We start from the raw sequence: 18182 nt of genomic DNA on the forward strand, positions 1-18182 counted from the left end.
ATAGATGCACCTTTATCATGGATAGATGCACTTTTATCATGGATAGATGCACTTTTATCATGGATAGACGCACTTTTATCATGGATAGACGCACTTTTATCATGGATAAATGCACTTTTATCATGGATAGATGCACTTTTACGGACTGCAAAACAGAAACGGCCATTTACTGCCATTATAGATCTTGGAAGAGCCAGGACATTTTTTAATTTAACTCCGATTGTATTCGTCTGGAAGAAAAATATCATATACACCTACTCTAGGATGGCTTGAGGGCGAGTAAATCATGGGCTAATTTTCATTTTTGGATGAACTATCCCTTTAACTGAACTAAGGCCTAATCCTGTTTTCAAATCTTCCCTATTCATTCAATTCCTGACATATTGTGACAATGTGGTGTAATAAAATAATAAATAAATGAACTACATTTGGAACATTTGTTTTGCATCAAAACAAAGGTTTAATTATCTGAGCTGGATTCGGTCTCTTTCACATGCCTGTTTAGTTGTCCTCATTTATTACAATGCTTTCCTATTATATAAAGCGAGTCGTTTAGAGTAGAGTACAATTCTTAGCCAATATGTTATCGTATCATCATCGCCATAAACCGATCTTTCATAACTATCTTGTTTTTGAATGCTATAGAGATGCTGCCCTTTTTTCTTTGTCTAGTCTCTCTTCACATTGACAGCTTTAATTATTAATCATTTGACTTGTGACTAGCTAAGCAGGCTCTCAAATATTGACAAATGTACCATTTAATTAAAGTATCTTCTCATTACCCTCCACTCCAACTTCAGCAGGCAACTGAAACTGCACGTTAAATAAATATTAAAAATAATGAAATGCACTAGACATGGACACTGAAGTATGTGTTTGTGCTTTAAGAGCTTTTACTTATCATCCTTTCTCCCATTCAAGACAAATTTACACTCAAATGAGCTACAAATGCGCTACAAATGCTTTTCCTGGGAATAAGACCACCAGTTTAATCAAAGAAAAGGAGTTCCTTATTACATTCAGAGATGCACAGGAGAGAGTTCAGAAAAAAAGACAACAATAAAATGATGTTATGCGACCATTCTTGCAGAAAAACCGAAGCCTTTGGTAGTGACACAGCAAGATCTCTTCATAGCAAGGAGAGAAACCAGAGTAGTGTGTTTTCAAATGTGTTTTGCTCAGAATCTGGAGTCATAATTACCATAAAATATGTTTTGACATCATATCCTTTGGGACTAAGAAAAGTGGAAGTACAAATTTACACCGCATAACTTATATATACAAATTTTGTGTATAAATAAAAAGAAAAAATACACAGAGCAACAATTTACAGTGTTTTTTTTTCCTTGGAAACTTGTATAATGAACGGTCAGCTAAATGTTACCAGAGTACAGGATGATCTCCCTTATAGTTTTGGTGAAGGAAAGCATAAAGTCATAGTCCCTGTGCCACTCAGAATGAGAAACAAATCCACACGATCATAAATAAAGACATCATTTGAGGAAGAAAACACTCATTTCAACTACCATAAAAAAAAAGTCTTTAAATAAATTAAAGAGGAGTAAAAAATACAGAGCTCCACTGCATCATTAGATTCTCGGCTGTTTAAAAGGCACCAGACAAGTGCATCCTGAACACAACATAATAAATACAGCACAAAGTGTCAAGGCAGACTCCACCAGTCACCGCCGTAGCCAGATGAAGAGAGATCACATACACACACACACACAAAGAAAAACACCACACACACACACACACATCCTACGCGGGTCCGTCTCATGAAAATATGCCCTCACAAATCAAACAAATAAGAAATTATATTTTGCAAAAAGAAAATCAAGCTTATTTTAAGAACTGTTGGCATTTTCATGAGAATTAAACACATTTCCCCCCAAAACTCCTGTTGTGTGTACCATAAAAAATTACTATAATGCAAAGTCATTCATTTTTCTTTTTTAAATCAGCATATAAAAGCAGTGAAAAACACAACCATGATGTCTAATGACTTTACAATTTAAATAATACCTATTTGTTTGCATTACAGTAATGAGAAATTGAGGTTTTAATTGTTCTTATCACAATGCTGATATTAATGGTCCTGTGTGCATTATTATGCAAAATATAATTTCTTTTGATTTCTGTGACTGATTTAGTGAGATTCACCCACACACACACACACACTAAACATACACCAGGTCCCGGCTCTGCTTGGACGGGTCGACGGGCTCGTCCTCCTCCTCGTACTCCTCGCACTCGATGGGCTTGGGGCAGCTGTACGGGTGGCCGTTGTCGTCGAAGAAGCGCCGGAAGGTGAACTCGTAGAAGGCGTGCTCCGGGTGCTTGCCGTTCTTGAACCAGCGGTTGAGTGTGTCGTTGTGGTTGCTGTCGGCGTCGTCGCTCCAGAGTTTGTCAGGGTCCACGGGGTCAAAGTTGGAGGTGTCGGTGCAGTGTGTGATTTTAGGGATGTAAGGCGCGTGGTGTTGCTGCCGCAGATCCGTGGAGAAGTCGATGCTCTTGAAGAAAGGCTGGGCTTTAATCTCATCGGCTCCGTTCTTCCCGAGCCGGTCGTCCGGGCCGCGGCAGAGCTTCAGGATCAGGGCGGTGGCCTCGGGACTCAGCTTGGCCTGCGGCGGGATGTGGAGCGATGTCTGCCAGTTTATCACCTGAGGCGGACACACACACACTCAATCACCTGATCATTATACGAATCAACTGTGTGTTCATGAGCAAACATAGACCATATACACTGCCTGGCCAAAAAAAAAAAAGTTTCTATTAACTGATGTTATGCGACTAAAACTTTTTCCTCTCGCGATCAGTAAAATCATTCCAAAAATCATGGTAACGGACGTTGGTGGGTTTATATACTATATCCCAGCCACCGCACTAGCCATTATTATTAATCGAACGAGATGTATGTGTGTTTTCCAAGCATTAATGGTAAGGAACGACCCTTATAATACGTGTGAGCGGCACATATGAGGTGTTTCTGGGTGTTTCTCCCTCAGATCTGCTTAGAGGTCTTGATTGTGGCATTTATTTGAGGTTTAGAATCCAGTATTCCTGTAATTCTTCTGTCTATTATGAATTTAATAAAGAACTCTGTCTCGTATTCTGTCCAAACACACCGCGTCATCTACGTCAGGTGACTGTAAATGCGCAAAAACTGTTTCCATTGCAGTTGTGTGAAATATTTCTTTTTTCGAATTGCCTGGGAAATCCCCTCATGCGAACTTTTTTGCGATAAATGGGAGTTTTTGCGAAATTGACGTGTTTCCATTGGGCGTATTTTCAATTCGCAATTTCAATTTGCGCAATTTGAAGGGTAATGGAATAGGGATGTCCCGATACCACTTTTTCACTTCCGATACCGATGCCGCAGCTTTGGCTATTTGCCGATACCGATATCAATCCGATATTTTTATTTTATTCTTGAACTAATACTACTAATAATAAAATATAAATGGAAGCACTTTCCTCAATTAGCCACTTAAAAACATCTCACTCAAATGGAGAACAAATACTTCTCCAGTCTATAGTCCACAACAACAGTTGATAATGAAAGACTGCCAGCCTTTATTCAAAAGACCTTGAGATATGTTTGGTAACCTGAATGAATTTAAAATTAATTTGCTATATTTCAGCTCAATATATTTGTTTCCTTTAAATTTTAATTAACTTTAACTTTATTCTCATCTGAATTATAAATAATTTATTTCTGTATAAAATAATACTACTTTTAAAAACACATTTGATTTTCTTTTTTATTCAATGTAGAATGTGTAACTTAAAAATAAACAGATTAGTGCTCTGTTTTAGGACAAGAAATGAAAACCAATGCAATGATGAATGTCCAAAAAGATGAGATCATTTTTGAGATTCCTCATATCGCGTCTAGTTCGATGCTTGAACAGTTTGAATCCATTCGCGCGTCCAAAGCGAATAGGACGCGCCGCGCGCGTATAATGATAAAGTGAGCGTTTGAAGCGATATAGACGCGCGTTCAGAGCTAAGGCGGGCTACAGATTAGGTGTCCCTAAAGAACCCGCATATGCGCGTATCTAACAGTAACGTTAGTTTCGTATTACATTAATTAATGTGCACGCGAGATTTATTTATTTTTATACCGTGTATTCTCTGTGTAAATCCATGCACCGAACGTACGTTCAGTACGAATACGTACCGTTCCACCCCTAATGGGTATCGGATCATAGGTATCGGATAATTTTTTTTCTCCCCTCCGATATCCGATCTAGCGTTTTGGGCCAGTATCGGCACGATACCGATGCCGTGGATCGGATCGGGACATCCCTATAATGGAAACACGGCTACTGTTTGGATTTAAATGGGTAAGTGCTTAAGAGTGTGTGACTGGATCATTATTGCAGTGATTATTATGATTTGATCGTGTTATATGTTTGACATCAGTTCTTCTAACACTAATTGATGGAGTGTGTAGCTTTTCATTTCTTAAACAACCATGTATGAAACACATCCCGATCATATTCCAGGATGACAGATTGTGAAAGAATGGTTGTGAGGAGTTTGAAGATGAAGAGTCATTTTCACACATGAGTTGATGCTCCTCTGAGTCCAGATCTTAAACTCAGTGAAAGTCTTCAGGATGTTCTGGAGGAGACTTTACAGAGAGCTGGACTCTTGCACTGACAACACAAGATCTTCACCAAAGATGATGCACCTCTTGATGGACATTAATGTTGTGATGCTATTTCCATCAAGAGCCTGAGGTGCATCAAATTTTGGTGAAGATTTTGTTGATTTAAATGTGAAATCTTCTAATTAATGCCGCATATGTGAATTACAGAATTACAGAGCAAAATATATTCTCACCTTCATCTGGGTCTCGAGAGGAGTTGTTGCCAGAAAAGGAGGCTGACCGACTAACATCTCATAGAGGATGACACCCACACTCCACCAATCACAGAGCTGCGTGTAACCTAGGATTTAAAAAAAAATTATAAAACGAAACAATCAATTCACTTTCATCAATTTAGAGGGTATTGAAATCTCAAGTTTACAGCAGTGGAAAGTTCTGAGTTCCTGGAGATCTACCACTGCACATTTTGAATGTCTTCTTCATATGCCAGAAAATATCGAGATTGTTTTTTGTCAATAAAGCACACCCATATCAAGCACTCTTTGTCACTGTATAAAAAGTGCTCATTACACAAGGTATATTATTATTCCCATATCAGGAGTAGGTGTTTGTACACAGTAGGGCTGGACACTGACACACGTTTCACGATTCGATTCGATTTAGATTCACAAGCTTGCGATGCGATTCGATTCAGTATTGATTAACTGAGGCCTGTCAGGTACAGTACATGGCCAAAAACATTGTTTACTATACAGGGAATTTCTACTCAATATTAACATTTAAATAGTGGTTTGTCATAAAAACAAGACAGATATATTCCCACACATTATTATTATTATTATTATTATTATTATAATACTGAAGAACAGGTTAAGTAGAAATACAACTAATATGCAATATAGTGCATATATTTATCAAAATGCTCCATTGAAGTTCATTTTTCTAGCTGACTAAGGAGTTTTTGGACGTTGAATATCTCTGAGGTAAATTTAACATTATGTGACATTGTTTACAAGCTGTTTTATTGACGTCTATCTGCGGTTGAAACACACACGTTGTACTGTATGTTTCAACATACCTTCTGATGTTCATTCATGTTAATTTCATGCTGTAACTAGTAGTAAAGCAGAAGAGATGATATATATGATCTGACACATTAAAGGGAGCCAAAATGGTATTTATTGTTTGAATTTCAGAATAAAATTGACAGAATTTGAAAGATGAGACGGTTTCATATCAGAACAAGTAACAAGGCTTATTGTGATTTATTAGATGGGAGGGACGTAACGAAGCACAGACTGAAAGATCAATTCTTGGGATCTAAGAATCAATTTCGGTTCTTCAAAATAAGAATCCATCAAAATCAAGAAATGGATATTTTTGTACACGCGGACATGTTGTGGTGGCGTACACACCTGTGCGCAGCAGGACCTCGGGGGCGATGTAATTGGGTGTGCCCACCAGCGAGTGAGCCAAGCAGCGCTGATGCTGTCGGGCGGCTCTGCGCTCCAGCGGCTTCAGTCGGTCCCCACAGCGGCAGCTGGCAGGATCTTCCCACTCCTTACTGAAGTCCATGCTGTCCTGCCGCACATGATCACCTGACAACACACAGACACACCAAGTTCAACATCATTCATTATTCAATAGTGAACAATACAGGGGTGCGTTTCCCGAACAACGACGTAACTCGCTGCTTAACCACCATGGTACGATGCATCGTTGAAGAAATCAACTAGCTAGTCACGACTGTTTCCTGAAACTGTATTGTCGCAAAGTGGTCACTCAACCACGTTGGTTTATGACATCACGCACGTGGTGGAGTAATAACTTCTTTTAATGAATCTGTTTGAGATCGAATTAACGCTAAATGTTTTGCTAATTACAGACATGACTATTTCTCATTTTTCTCAGTTATTTTGCTTTATTTCCAGATTCAATCATAGGCTCGTTCTTGCATAGTAGAGCACGTTCGCACATGCGCACTCTTCAAAAACGGTGCTTTAAATCTCATGACAAACTAAAAGACGTAAATGACATTTGTATGTATTCTAAATAAAAGACACAGGTTGTTCTGAATGTCAGCTTGCTTATTTTGCTCAAGATAAGGATTTATTAAGTCCACATGTCATGCAAACTAGAAACTCTGCTTCTAACTACAGGTCGAGATCTGTCGCTCCAAACACACAACTCTGCGATGCTGTTTGCGAATGTTCGTTAGAACGATGGTTTCGGGAAACACCGACTCATTGAACTGCTGATAATGACGGAACTTGCAAACATAGTTGGCTAACGATGCTTTTGGGAAATGCAGATAGGGTCCAGAAATATTGACAGAGTCACGTTGATGTGATGGTAAAAAGTGTGTGTTCTGTATCAGAATGTCAGTCAGACCTGAATGTGATTTTGCAGTGGTTTGTAGACGACTACTTCCCACTGAAACCCACTGTTCAGGAGGCTTTTGGAGGCTGAAGCACTTCTTTTTCAAATCTTTCATTATTTTCAATTGTAATATTTTTGTAAACGTCATTAAAGGCACACTATGTAATTTTTCACTGCTAGATGACGCTTATTAAAAACAAAGGCGTAGCTTGATGAGAGCAGTGGGGTGCCACAGACGACCTCTTCCACTTCTTCCGGTCATATATGTGGGGTAAGGGTTTAGATACATTTGAGAGTGTTGAAAGTTGATATAATGCTACTCTGTGCGTTCGCTACTATATGAGACACATGTTGCACACTGCAGTGAGCTAGACCAATATTAGGTTAAAACATGGTACTCGCGGTAAATCAAGAAAATGAGATTATAACAATTAGCTATATAACAATTAGTTTTCTGTCTATAAATGTATCCAAACAGTTGTTCCCTTGTCTAATAAAACACTAAATATATTAAAGCGTCTGGTGTTTCCATGGTTTCTACTAAAAACCGGAAACCGAGGGTAACGCGGGTATGATGTCATTGATAGGTCCTGGTTAAAATTGATTATTTCTCTGGATTTAAACATTCTTGGAAGCATTTGGGATAATGTAAGTACACAAGTAAAAAATATATATAACACTGTTCAAATGGTTTTTGGACATTCTAATCCAAAAATCTTACATAGTGTGTCTTAAAGCATAAAGCATTAAATTACTGGCAAGACTACATTACCTACAACAGTAGCCTAAACCACCGACAAAATAACTTTTGGCAAATAGTTATAATATGGTACGAAATCATGGGGCCAAGTCATCAAAAATAAGTTTTGATCTCTGAGTTGTTGGGCTCACCGCTTTGGTAGTATTTGGAGTCGTGAGTCCACCGGAAGCCAGTGCACAGGCCAAAGTCAGTCAGTTTGATGTGTCCATCACGATCAATCAGGATGTTGTCGGGTTTAATGTCTCGATGGATAAAACCCATTTTGTGGACGCTTTCCACAGCACAGGTGAGCTCTGCGATGTAAAACTGAGCCAAGTCCTCTTGGAAAATGCCCATTCTGATCAAAAGACTCATCATGTCCCCGCCAGGGATGTAGTCCATGACAAAATACAAGTTATCTTTATCCTGGAAGGAGTAGTACAAGCGGACGACCCACTCATTATCTGCTTCAGCGAGAATGTCCCGCTCGGCTTTCACATGGGCCACCTGGTTTCTCAACAGGACGTCTTTTTTACGGAGAGTCTTCATGGCGTACAGCGCTCCCGTGTCCACTTTCCGAGCCAAACACACTTCTCCAAACGCCCCGATTCCCAGAGTCTTGATCTTATCAAACATGGATTTGTCCATTTTGGCGCGCTTGAGGCGGATGTAGTTGGATTCCTTCTGGGACAGCATCATTCGCATCTGTTCCTGTGCGTCGCCCGAAAGCCCCACCTGAACACACAACACACACGGTTACAACAGCCCTCACAAAACACACACACACTTGCACATAAACACAGGCAAACTCGCTCACACAACACACAAAGACACAGATTAGCTAAACTTCTGAAATCATTTCAGACAATATATTATCCAATATTCACCATCACAACATTGGCAGGCAGCGTCCAGCACTGAGAAACAGCAAAGCATGCAATGCACAGGGTTTTCTACAGTGATCTAAACTATTATTTACTACTGAAGTAGGGGTGTAATGTATGGAAGCTTGTTTCCGCCACTGAATAATAAATAAATAATAATAATTGCGACTTTTTATCTCACAATTCTGACATTTTTTCTCAGAATTGCGAGATATGAAGTCAGAATTGTGAGAAATAAAGTCGCAATTCTGAGAAATAAAGTTGCAATTGTGAGATATAAAGTCAGAATTGCACGATATAAAGTCGCAATTGCATGTTATAAAGTCAGAATTGTGAGATATAAACTATTCTGAGGAAAGAAAAAAAAAAAGTATTTTTTTTCCTTAGAATTGGGACTTTATATCTCACAATTGTGAGTTTATATCTCACAATTCTGAGAAAAGATGTCAGAATTGCGAGATATAAACTCGCAATTGCGTGTTATAAAGTCAGAATTGCGAGATGTAAACTCGCAATTGTGAGATAAAAAGTCGCAATTATCTCTTAAAATGTTTTATTCTGTGGCGGAAACAAGCTTCCATAGTAATGATACACTCATGTCACGATTCGATACAAATCACAGTACTGAACTCACGCTATGATCGCAATATTTTGAGCCAAAATAAAGAGTTTTTTTATTATTATTATTGTTAATTATTTTATTATTATCAGGACCCACAAATATTACCCCCATTGCATTATATTCATTATAGGCTAGTAGTTTAATGTAGTAATGAAACTCTGTAAACTTGCACTCGCGCTTTTAATGCAGGCATTTGTTGGATCTCTTACACAGACAAGCCACGATTGTTTACTACAGTTTGCGTGTCGTTGTAAATCTGTTCATCATATCAAAGCCACCGTGTCTCTTCAGAAGACTTGGATTTGGATTAAACCACTCGATTGATTATTCTTGCGATGCCTTTAGGACATTTATTGGATCTTTTAAGTTTTAGACTTTAAATGGAAGGACATACATTTCTCAGATATCATAAAAACAATTGTGTTTGGAAGTTAAACGAAAATCTTATTGGTTTGAAATGACATGATGGTAAAAACATGACAAAATTAAAACAATTTAGACGAAATAAAACTATTTTTCGTCGCATTTATCGATATCTCGATATAATGATGTATCGGTACACCCCTATTTTAGTCATACATTGCACAACTAGGAAATGCAAATGTAACCTGACTTTGCAACGTCACTTAAATTTCAACTGAAATCCACCTGGATATCCCTGCATGCTTTTTTTATCAGATCACATGCATCTCATCAACTATAATTACAAGCTCTTTACTGCAAGAACCTTGTTTTCTGTCATTCAATCCATTTAGATTTCCATTCCTATTTTGGGGTCAGATTTTCAACTGGTGAAATTTCGGTGCACCCCAACCAAAAAACACTTTCCAAATACATTCATGTAAATTTTGACCTGAAAATATTAATGTTGATTACAAAAAAAGCCTCATAGACGTTATAAATCAACCCTGTTGAATATTTAAATAATGCTGTGTTGGTATTTGTAGTGTTGTGAATCTGTGTTGTTGGTATGAAAATTGGTATTTAACTGAAATGCTAGATCATAACCCTACACTGGAACACAAAACAATAGTTCAATTAAAAAAAATAACGAGCAGCCAGGTAGCAGCAATTAAAAAAGCACAGTGTGAGGTGGGTTATGAAACATGCAGATTTAGATATATGTCTTTCATTCTACCCAATCCATCACCCACTCCATCACCCCCTCAATCAGCGCAGAACATGTGAAAACACTGGATGGATCCCATGTGGGAGTAGATGTGAGCTTAAATCAGAAATGCAGGAAACCCTTAAGATCATGGCTCCGTTCTAAAACCCAGTGAACTGTCTAAAGAGTTAGCTATCCTAACCATCACTGAACCTCCTAAGTGGCCATCTGAAACGAGGAAGCAACTCTGTGTGTCATACAAATAGCAATCACAAAAGAAAAACAACTTTTAAGGTGACTGAATGTTGCTTTTGTGTGAATAAATATTAGGCGATTGCATTCTCTGCAACATTTTTGCGCTTCATGCCTTTTCAACATAAAGGCTATGATGCTAGGTGATGATGTAGGCAGCTCAGTAGAGCTTTAGAACAGAGCTCATGAAAACATATTTAAGGAAAAGACTCATTCACTCATGCCGTCCAACTGACAGGGTCTTACTTTACCACACACAGAGTGACGCCTACTCCAGAAGAAACCTTTAAACTATGAAAACCAGTTGATCAGACAAAGAAAAGACGAGAGAAGGCGGCTTACAGAGGAGATCCACAAACTGAAAGATATGACAGACAGAGAAAGAGAATAAAAAGGCAGGAAATAACGAAGGGAAAAAGATGTGAAAGTTAGAGTCAACAGTAGAGTAAAGGGAGCAGAGAGCATTGTGGGGGGTGAGGAAAGGCATGCTGACCCGCTGCATCTCGCTCTCCAACTGCTTCTTCCTTCGGTGTCTCTGCTGGTGGTTCTTCAGGACGTTCTCCACGTGCTGCTCCATGAAGAACTTGAAAGCCTGCGGCGAGTACATGGGAACTCTGCTTTCCCCTTTGCGCTCCTCGTCCCGCTTGAGACGGCGCACCGGCACGGGAGAGGTGGTGATGAGCTTCTTCTCGCGCTCCTCCGAGGCCTCGGGACTCTTCTCGCCGGAGCAGTTGCTGCTGTCCGTGTCGGTGTCGTGCTCCGGGCCGTCCTCCTCTCTGCTGCTGGGTTTGGGGTCGTACCCTGGAGGCGGTGGCGGCTGCTGCTGGAGCAGGTGTTTGGGATAGGGCGGCGGTGGGCCCTGATAGCTGGGCACTTCTGCGCTCGGCTCCTGATACGCAGCGGGCGGCTGCTGAAGCCAAGGCGGGTGCGTAGGGGCAACGGCCGTGTGCAGCTCTGGCTTCTGCACACGCATGCTCTTCACCGGCTGCAGGACGGGCGCCTGTGTGATGGTGGTGACGGTCGTGGCGGAGGGCTGAGAGCTGGGCACAGAGGTGCACTGACGCCCGCTGGTGAAGGAGTTGGAGCGGCCCGGCGCGCTGTGGGGCCATGATGAAGGAGCGTCCTGATTGGGTGAAGTCTGAGGTCTGACTTGGGGAAGCCCTCCAAGGTTGTACATATCAAGGTTGTGGCTATTGCGGTTGGGAACCAGCATGCTTGAGGGGAGGTTGTTCCCGTTCGAGGGTGTGGAGAGCGCGCTGGATTGCATCTGCTGGGCCGTGGGACTCTGTCTGTTGGACTGGTGCATTGGATACGGAGGAGGCGGCGGCTGCCTGTTATTAATGCCCATGTATTCCCCTTGCATGGCACCATTTTGAGGCCAGGATGGGGGGAAGGTGAACTTGTTGCCACCGGAGTTTTGCATGATGATGGGCTGCCGACCCACAGGCACTGGACTGAGCCCTCGCTGATTCTGGGACGGAGGGTTTATGTAGCCGTCGGGTCGGGGCCCCTGAGGCACGGGAGAGATCCGGGGCACCAGGTAATCCAAGTTCCCAGAATACCGCTTGGTTGAGGGATTGGAGTCCCACGAGGAGGGAGGAGGAGTGATGCTACGCACCTGTCGAGGGTTCACTCGTTGGCCGCTGGCTGCAGCAGAAAGGTTTTGAGGAAAGGTGGCGGGCCGTGAGAGGTCACTTTGAGGTCCAGGGCTGCTGGGACGGTAAATCATGCCATCGCTCATTAGAGCACTGTGTCGCTGTGGGGCCAGTGATTCCTTTGAACCCTTCCAGCTTTGGCGCCGCAACACTGTCTGTTGAATTTGGGATGGACCTAGAAAAGAAATATCCATACATTACATTTATTTACATATAAGGGCCCGAGAGAAATCAAAACCTGGGCGTACTAAGGTGCCTGATCATCTGAGCTGCATGATATGCACACTCATCAACCGTTGGGCGAATTTTGGTGAATTACCTTAAATCAACAACTCACAATGAAAATGAATTACTAGGTCTGGGTAATGACACAATTCAATTCAATTCAATTCCGCTTTATGAGTCAAAATCTGCTGACGGGTAATTAAATGTAACGTAGAAATGTATCATCTTTTACTAACATTTTAATCAAACTTTGATAATTGCCTTAAATCTTTTAGACAACTGAGAAGATAGTGATCAAACTACATTTTATAAAGATCACCTATCAAGTTTCTGAATCCTACATTAGCATATGAGTCAAATTGGACGACTACAGGAACTCATCAAGATCACTCATTTAAGGCGAGACACGGCAGGCAAAAACATTGGGGTTTTTTTACTGGTCAATTTTGATATTTGTCTTCAATAACATGTCTTCTTTCAGACTTGTGGTAAAAAAAAGTCAGAAATACACATTTAGGTCTTTATTTTACTACACTTTGTCTGTTCGCGTCTGTAGATTTCTCATAAATTCAACAAAAGTTGGCGTTCTTAATCCTCCCGCTGTTCCGCGATCTCTGTCTGCACCCTGTCATCACACACACCGTTAGAAAGCTCTCTCTCTCCTGTACAATACTGTCGGATCCAAATATGGTCATTTCCTTTGTATCAGCAACCAATCGTGAAAGTAAAAGGGCTGAATGTGCAATCTCATTGGCTAATGATAAATCTTTAAAGCCCGTTTTCTCAAAATGACGTTTCTCTCATTCTCCAAGCCCGAAATCTCCACTTCAGAAGCACCGATATACACCAAACTTTCCAGTCTTGTACTTAAGTTATATTATGAAGACATATACAGAGGGATTTGTAAATATATTATTCCTAGCCTGATTAATATAACATTTTATTCCAAAAAACATGGCGAAAATCATTTTTTTAAGGCTATTGACAGTATATTCTGATTTACAGGATAACAAAAGTAGATATCCATAAATCCCTCTGTAATTTTTTCCCCATCTAATATGTGAACACAATGAAAAAATAATTTTTAACCTGGCTTTATCCAACACTCAGATTTCGTTTTTTTTTTTATATGCAAATTAGCGCATATTTCATTAGATATTGCCTAATTTGCATATTTAAACATTAAATTAATGTAATACATTTTTTTCTCATCTTAAAGTAGGTAATCAGCTGGGAAAGTTTCATGGTGATATCTGCTAGTTAAAAAATTTACCCTATTAATCTACTTTTGACTGATATATCAAACTGGAAGTGTGTCTTAGTGGTGTTACGTACCGGTTTGCTTTATCCCCGTGTTCACAGGGCGCGCGGCGGCGGCTGTTATCTGCTCCCTCGCAGGCTCCTGGAAGTTCATCCTGCTGATGTACTCGATGGCTGCCTCCACACTACGACTGTTCGTCTGCTTCAGCGCACGGACCACCATCTCCTGTACACACACACAGATGATGAAGACCACTGAGTGACATGATCCAGACTTAGCATATACATTTATAAAGACCTGCCAGTCACAATGCATCTGAAGACATGGTATTATTGTTGTCCATAACACTTTGAGACTTTTATCTAAGGAAATAAGGCTATTGAAATACAATATTGTTTTACTACTACTAATGAGAATCAATGTAACATTGGCACAACTTGAAACAAGTTACACTGGTCTCTCTGAGCTCACAGTTCAAAGCTGCGAACACAGATCGCTCCTGAACATTTCATTTGCATTTGTGCGATATTGTTTTATCATTTCATGGCTCTCTAGAGCACTAAATTGTGATTGGTCATGGCATTCTGCAGTCAGATATTTGTGCATATAAAGCTGTCCCAGGCAACTGCATTCCCACAGAGCTGTGCTAGTTTCACGTCACTGCACACATTCTAGTCACATAATAAACTAATTTTGTGCTCAAATCACTATTTCATGACCTTGTATTTTTAATTGTTTGGCAAGCGCAACCATGTAATAATTGTGAAGCAGCAGACTGTACGTTATCCCACTGAGTCCTGATCATCACCCTTATATATACAGTACAGGTCAAAAGTTTGGAAACATTACTATTTTTAATGTTTTTGAAGGAAGTTTCTTCTGCTCATCAAGCCTGCATTTATTTGATCAAAAATACAGAAAAAACAATTCATATTGTGAAATATTATTACAGTTTAAAATAATTGGTTTTCAATTTATTATACTTTAAATTATCATTTATTTCTGTGATGCAAAGCTGAATTTTCAGGATCATTACTCCAGTCTATCACATGATCCTTTAGAAATCATTCTAATATGATGATTCATTATCAAAGCTGGAAACAGTTCTGCTGCTTAATATTTTTTCATAACCTGTGATACGTTTTTAGGATACTTTGATGAATAAAAAGTAAAAAAAAAAAAAAAAAAAGAAAGAAGCAATTTTTTAAAAATAGAAATCTTTTGTAACAATATACACTACTGGTCAGTAATTTGGGGTCAGTAATTTTCTTTCTTTCTTTTTTTGAAATAAAACAATACTTTTATTCATCAAGGATGTGTTAAATTGATAAAAACTGATAGTAAAGAAGATTTATATTATTAGAAAATATTTTTTTATTTTGAATAAATGCAGTTCTTTTAAACCTTTTATTCATCAAATATATCAGGCAGCAGAACTGTTTCCAACACTCATAATAAATCAGAATATTAGAATGATTTCTAAAGGATCATGTGATAGACTGGAGTAATGATGCTGAAAATTCAGCTTTGCATCACAGGAATAAATTATTTTTTAAAGTATATTCAAATAGAAAACTATTTTTTTAAGTTGTAATAATATTTCACAATATTACTGCTTTTTTTCCTGTATTTTTGATCAAATAAACGCAGCCTTGATACGCATTAGAGACTTCTTCTTTCAAAAATATAAAAAAATCGTAATGTTTCCAAACTTTTGACCTGTACTGTATAAAAATATATAAAAATGAACTAAATTAATAACTTTTTTTACAACACAAATGAACCATCACTAAACTTAAGCTGGACTGTGACGCTATTTTCTTCTAGAAACAAACTTTGTTGCATTATTTTCCTGTTTTCACTGTAAAGCTGCTTTGAAACAATCTGTAATGTAAAAAGCGCTATATAAATAAAGGTGACTTGACTTCTTGACTTGTCTGGGTTTCGGACTGTACATTATCAAAGTACACTGAAGCCTTTTCTGTCTGCCTGTACAACCAGAGAAAGAGACCAAAATCTGTTTTCTCAATCTGTAATATGCATATCCATCTATTTCACCAGGAATGCAGAGCGATTCATCTTCTTGGAAAACACTAAAATATGTACATCACACACCCACATTGTTGTTAGGGAGCATGAATGTGACACGTTGAGCTCGGTTCTTCCACCAGAGCTGGTCTGGCAACATACCGTGACTGTCATTCCTCAAATAAGCGAAATTATAAAGTGACAGGAGAGAACATTCCTGGCACAAATGATTGATATGACGCATATGAGGGAAAGAAGAGTAAACGAACTTCTCATGTCAGTACGTTCAACTCCGACCAAATCCAGCATTACCTCATCAAAGCCTGCGTCCTGCAGAACCTGCAACATGTGCTTGTTGATGTCTGTGGTGTGTCCACTGGAGGTAGTTTCATTGAAAGCAAAGGGCATGAGTGATTTGCGGATCTCCTGCAGGGCTCGGTGGTGGTGGGGGTTCCTGGGGTTGGTGCTGCGCCCCTGTTGTCTGGGATCGTCCAGCTGCCCCTTCCCGGCGCTCCCGTCGGCCTTGGGAGCATCCGAGGACCGGGAGAGGTTCCTCAGGCTCTCTCGGATCTCCTGCAGCATCTGTTGACTGTTGCCACTGTAGTTGCTCGCAGGGAACGTCTTGGGTCGCATCTGTCTGTATCCCTCGGGTTTCTCGCCCCTCTTCATGTAAAAACATACGTTAAGTGCCGAGGTGGTGAAGAGGCTTCCAGGTGGAAGAGTGGAACTGTCCAGATTTCAGTGCTTGTTTCACCTAAACACTAGAGAGATGTCGGCGTATCAGTAAGCATGCATTACAAACATCAATGTAATTTCAATTGCATAATTAAAGGGTTGGTTCACCTAAAAATGTAAAAAAAAAAAAAAAAGTGCATCCATCCATCATAAAAGTAATCCATACGACTCTGCAGGGGTTAATAAAGGCGTTTGTGTAAGAGAAATATCCATATTTATAACTTTATAAACTGTAATCACTAGCTTCCGGTAACAACCGTCCACGAGAGAGTCTAGTTTCTGCGGAAAAGTGACCTCTGACCTCTGAGTAGCGTAAGCTTAGCCTCTCGTTCTTCAAACAAACAGGGCTGGGTAACAAACTCAAGGTCCTCTGACAATTCTCTTTAGAAATTCTCGTTTTAGACTTCTAATTCGTGACCGGTGTTTTGTTTCGCTCTATCCTCTGCGCTTCCGTGATCATCAATACGTCAAACATCATAAAGCTAATGATTATAGTTTAGTTTTAAGTTTTAAATATGGATATTTTTCTTACAAAAACGCATGGCTTCACTTCAGAAGGCCTTTATTAACCCCTGCAGAGTCGTATGGATTACTTTTATGATGGATGGATGCACTTTTTGGGGGCTTCAAAAACAAATGGTCTTCACTCCCATTATAAAGCTTGAAACAGCTTATATATATATTTTTTATATATATATTTCCGATTGTATTTGGCTGAAAGAATATATTTTTTATATATATATATTTCCGATTGTATTTGGCTGAAAGAAGATAGTCATATACTCCTAGGATGGCTTGAGGGTGAGTAAATCATGAGATAATTTTTGGATAAACTATCCCTTTAATGCTTGTAACAGCTACATGGTGATCCTCATTAAAAGTAAAACAAGAAAATGAAGCCTAATTTACAAAGATATTTTTTAAATTGCTTAATATCATCATGTGTTTCTTTCTATCTTTAGAGTCTATTTTAAGTTTTCAATGATAATGATAGTTCAAGATCATATGACAACATTTACTTTTGTGGTACATGTCTCACCAGACCACAAATATTTAAGACTATAAATAAAACGCCAATAGGAACCAGTGATTGTGATGATCACACAGATAAACAGGTTAAACAAAGTATGCGTCTGAAACCTAACTACAGCCTAGACAGCATCAGTGCCCAGAAACGATGGCCAGATGCTGTCTAGGTAGGGATCTCCACAGGTTTTGAAACACAGTCGTAGTGTCCAACAGATTCACACACTGCTAACCCAGTTAGCCCCTCACAGTATGTCACACGTTCACAAGAGTGTAGACGTATTGCCACGTAATGTCCTTGAAAAACCTTAAACATTATTTCTACCGTATAATGAGCATGTTACTGCTGATAAATCATTAATGAATCGGTACAACAGGTACCTGAGGCCTAAAGCTGAGGCGATAGCATAGTGCTATCATACACCGAATAAGAGCGAATTTCATTCACTTACCGCTTACTGAGGGCGCAACACCATGTTTGTACATGTATCGACCTCTGCGCACTGGGAAATCCTCATGAGTACCCGTTCTGCTGTGTCTGACAGGTACATGTATTTGTTGACGGACCGTCTGCTTCTCTTTGGTATTTACTGTCGTCTTGAGTTGTTTTACAACGGCTGTCATGCGCGTTACAAGAGCCCGGATGTTGT

General features: G+C 39.6%; 1 protein-coding gene across 2 annotated transcripts; it reads right to left on the reverse strand.

Annotated features, from left to right (window-relative positions):
* Positions 1-870: 870 nt before the first annotated feature.
* On the reverse strand, positions 871-18182 carry lats1 (large tumor suppressor kinase 1). 2 transcript variants are annotated; one of them, XM_081378297.1, is made up of 8 exons: positions 17985-18182; positions 16084-16532; positions 13818-13968; positions 11096-12432; positions 7889-8471; positions 6034-6216; positions 4852-4958; positions 871-2663 (listed from the first exon to the last, which is right to left on the reverse strand). In XM_081378297.1, the coding sequence occupies exons 2-8, from the start codon at positions 16438-16440 to the stop codon at positions 2181-2183; spliced, it is 3201 nt and encodes a 1066-aa protein (XP_081234423.1). In that variant the 5' UTR covers positions 16441-16532; positions 17985-18182; the 3' UTR covers positions 871-2180. The 2 variants fall into 2 exon arrangements, with proteins under 2 accessions (XP_081234423.1, XP_081234424.1); XM_081378298.1 differs by having other exon boundaries at positions 16084-16525; positions 17985-18154.

The sequence above is a fragment of the Scardinius erythrophthalmus genome (genome assembly GCF_964197995.2).
Source record: "Scardinius erythrophthalmus genome assembly, chromosome: 11".
In the NCBI taxonomy this organism is placed as follows: Eukaryota; Metazoa; Chordata; class Actinopteri; order Cypriniformes; family Leuciscidae; genus Scardinius; species Scardinius erythrophthalmus.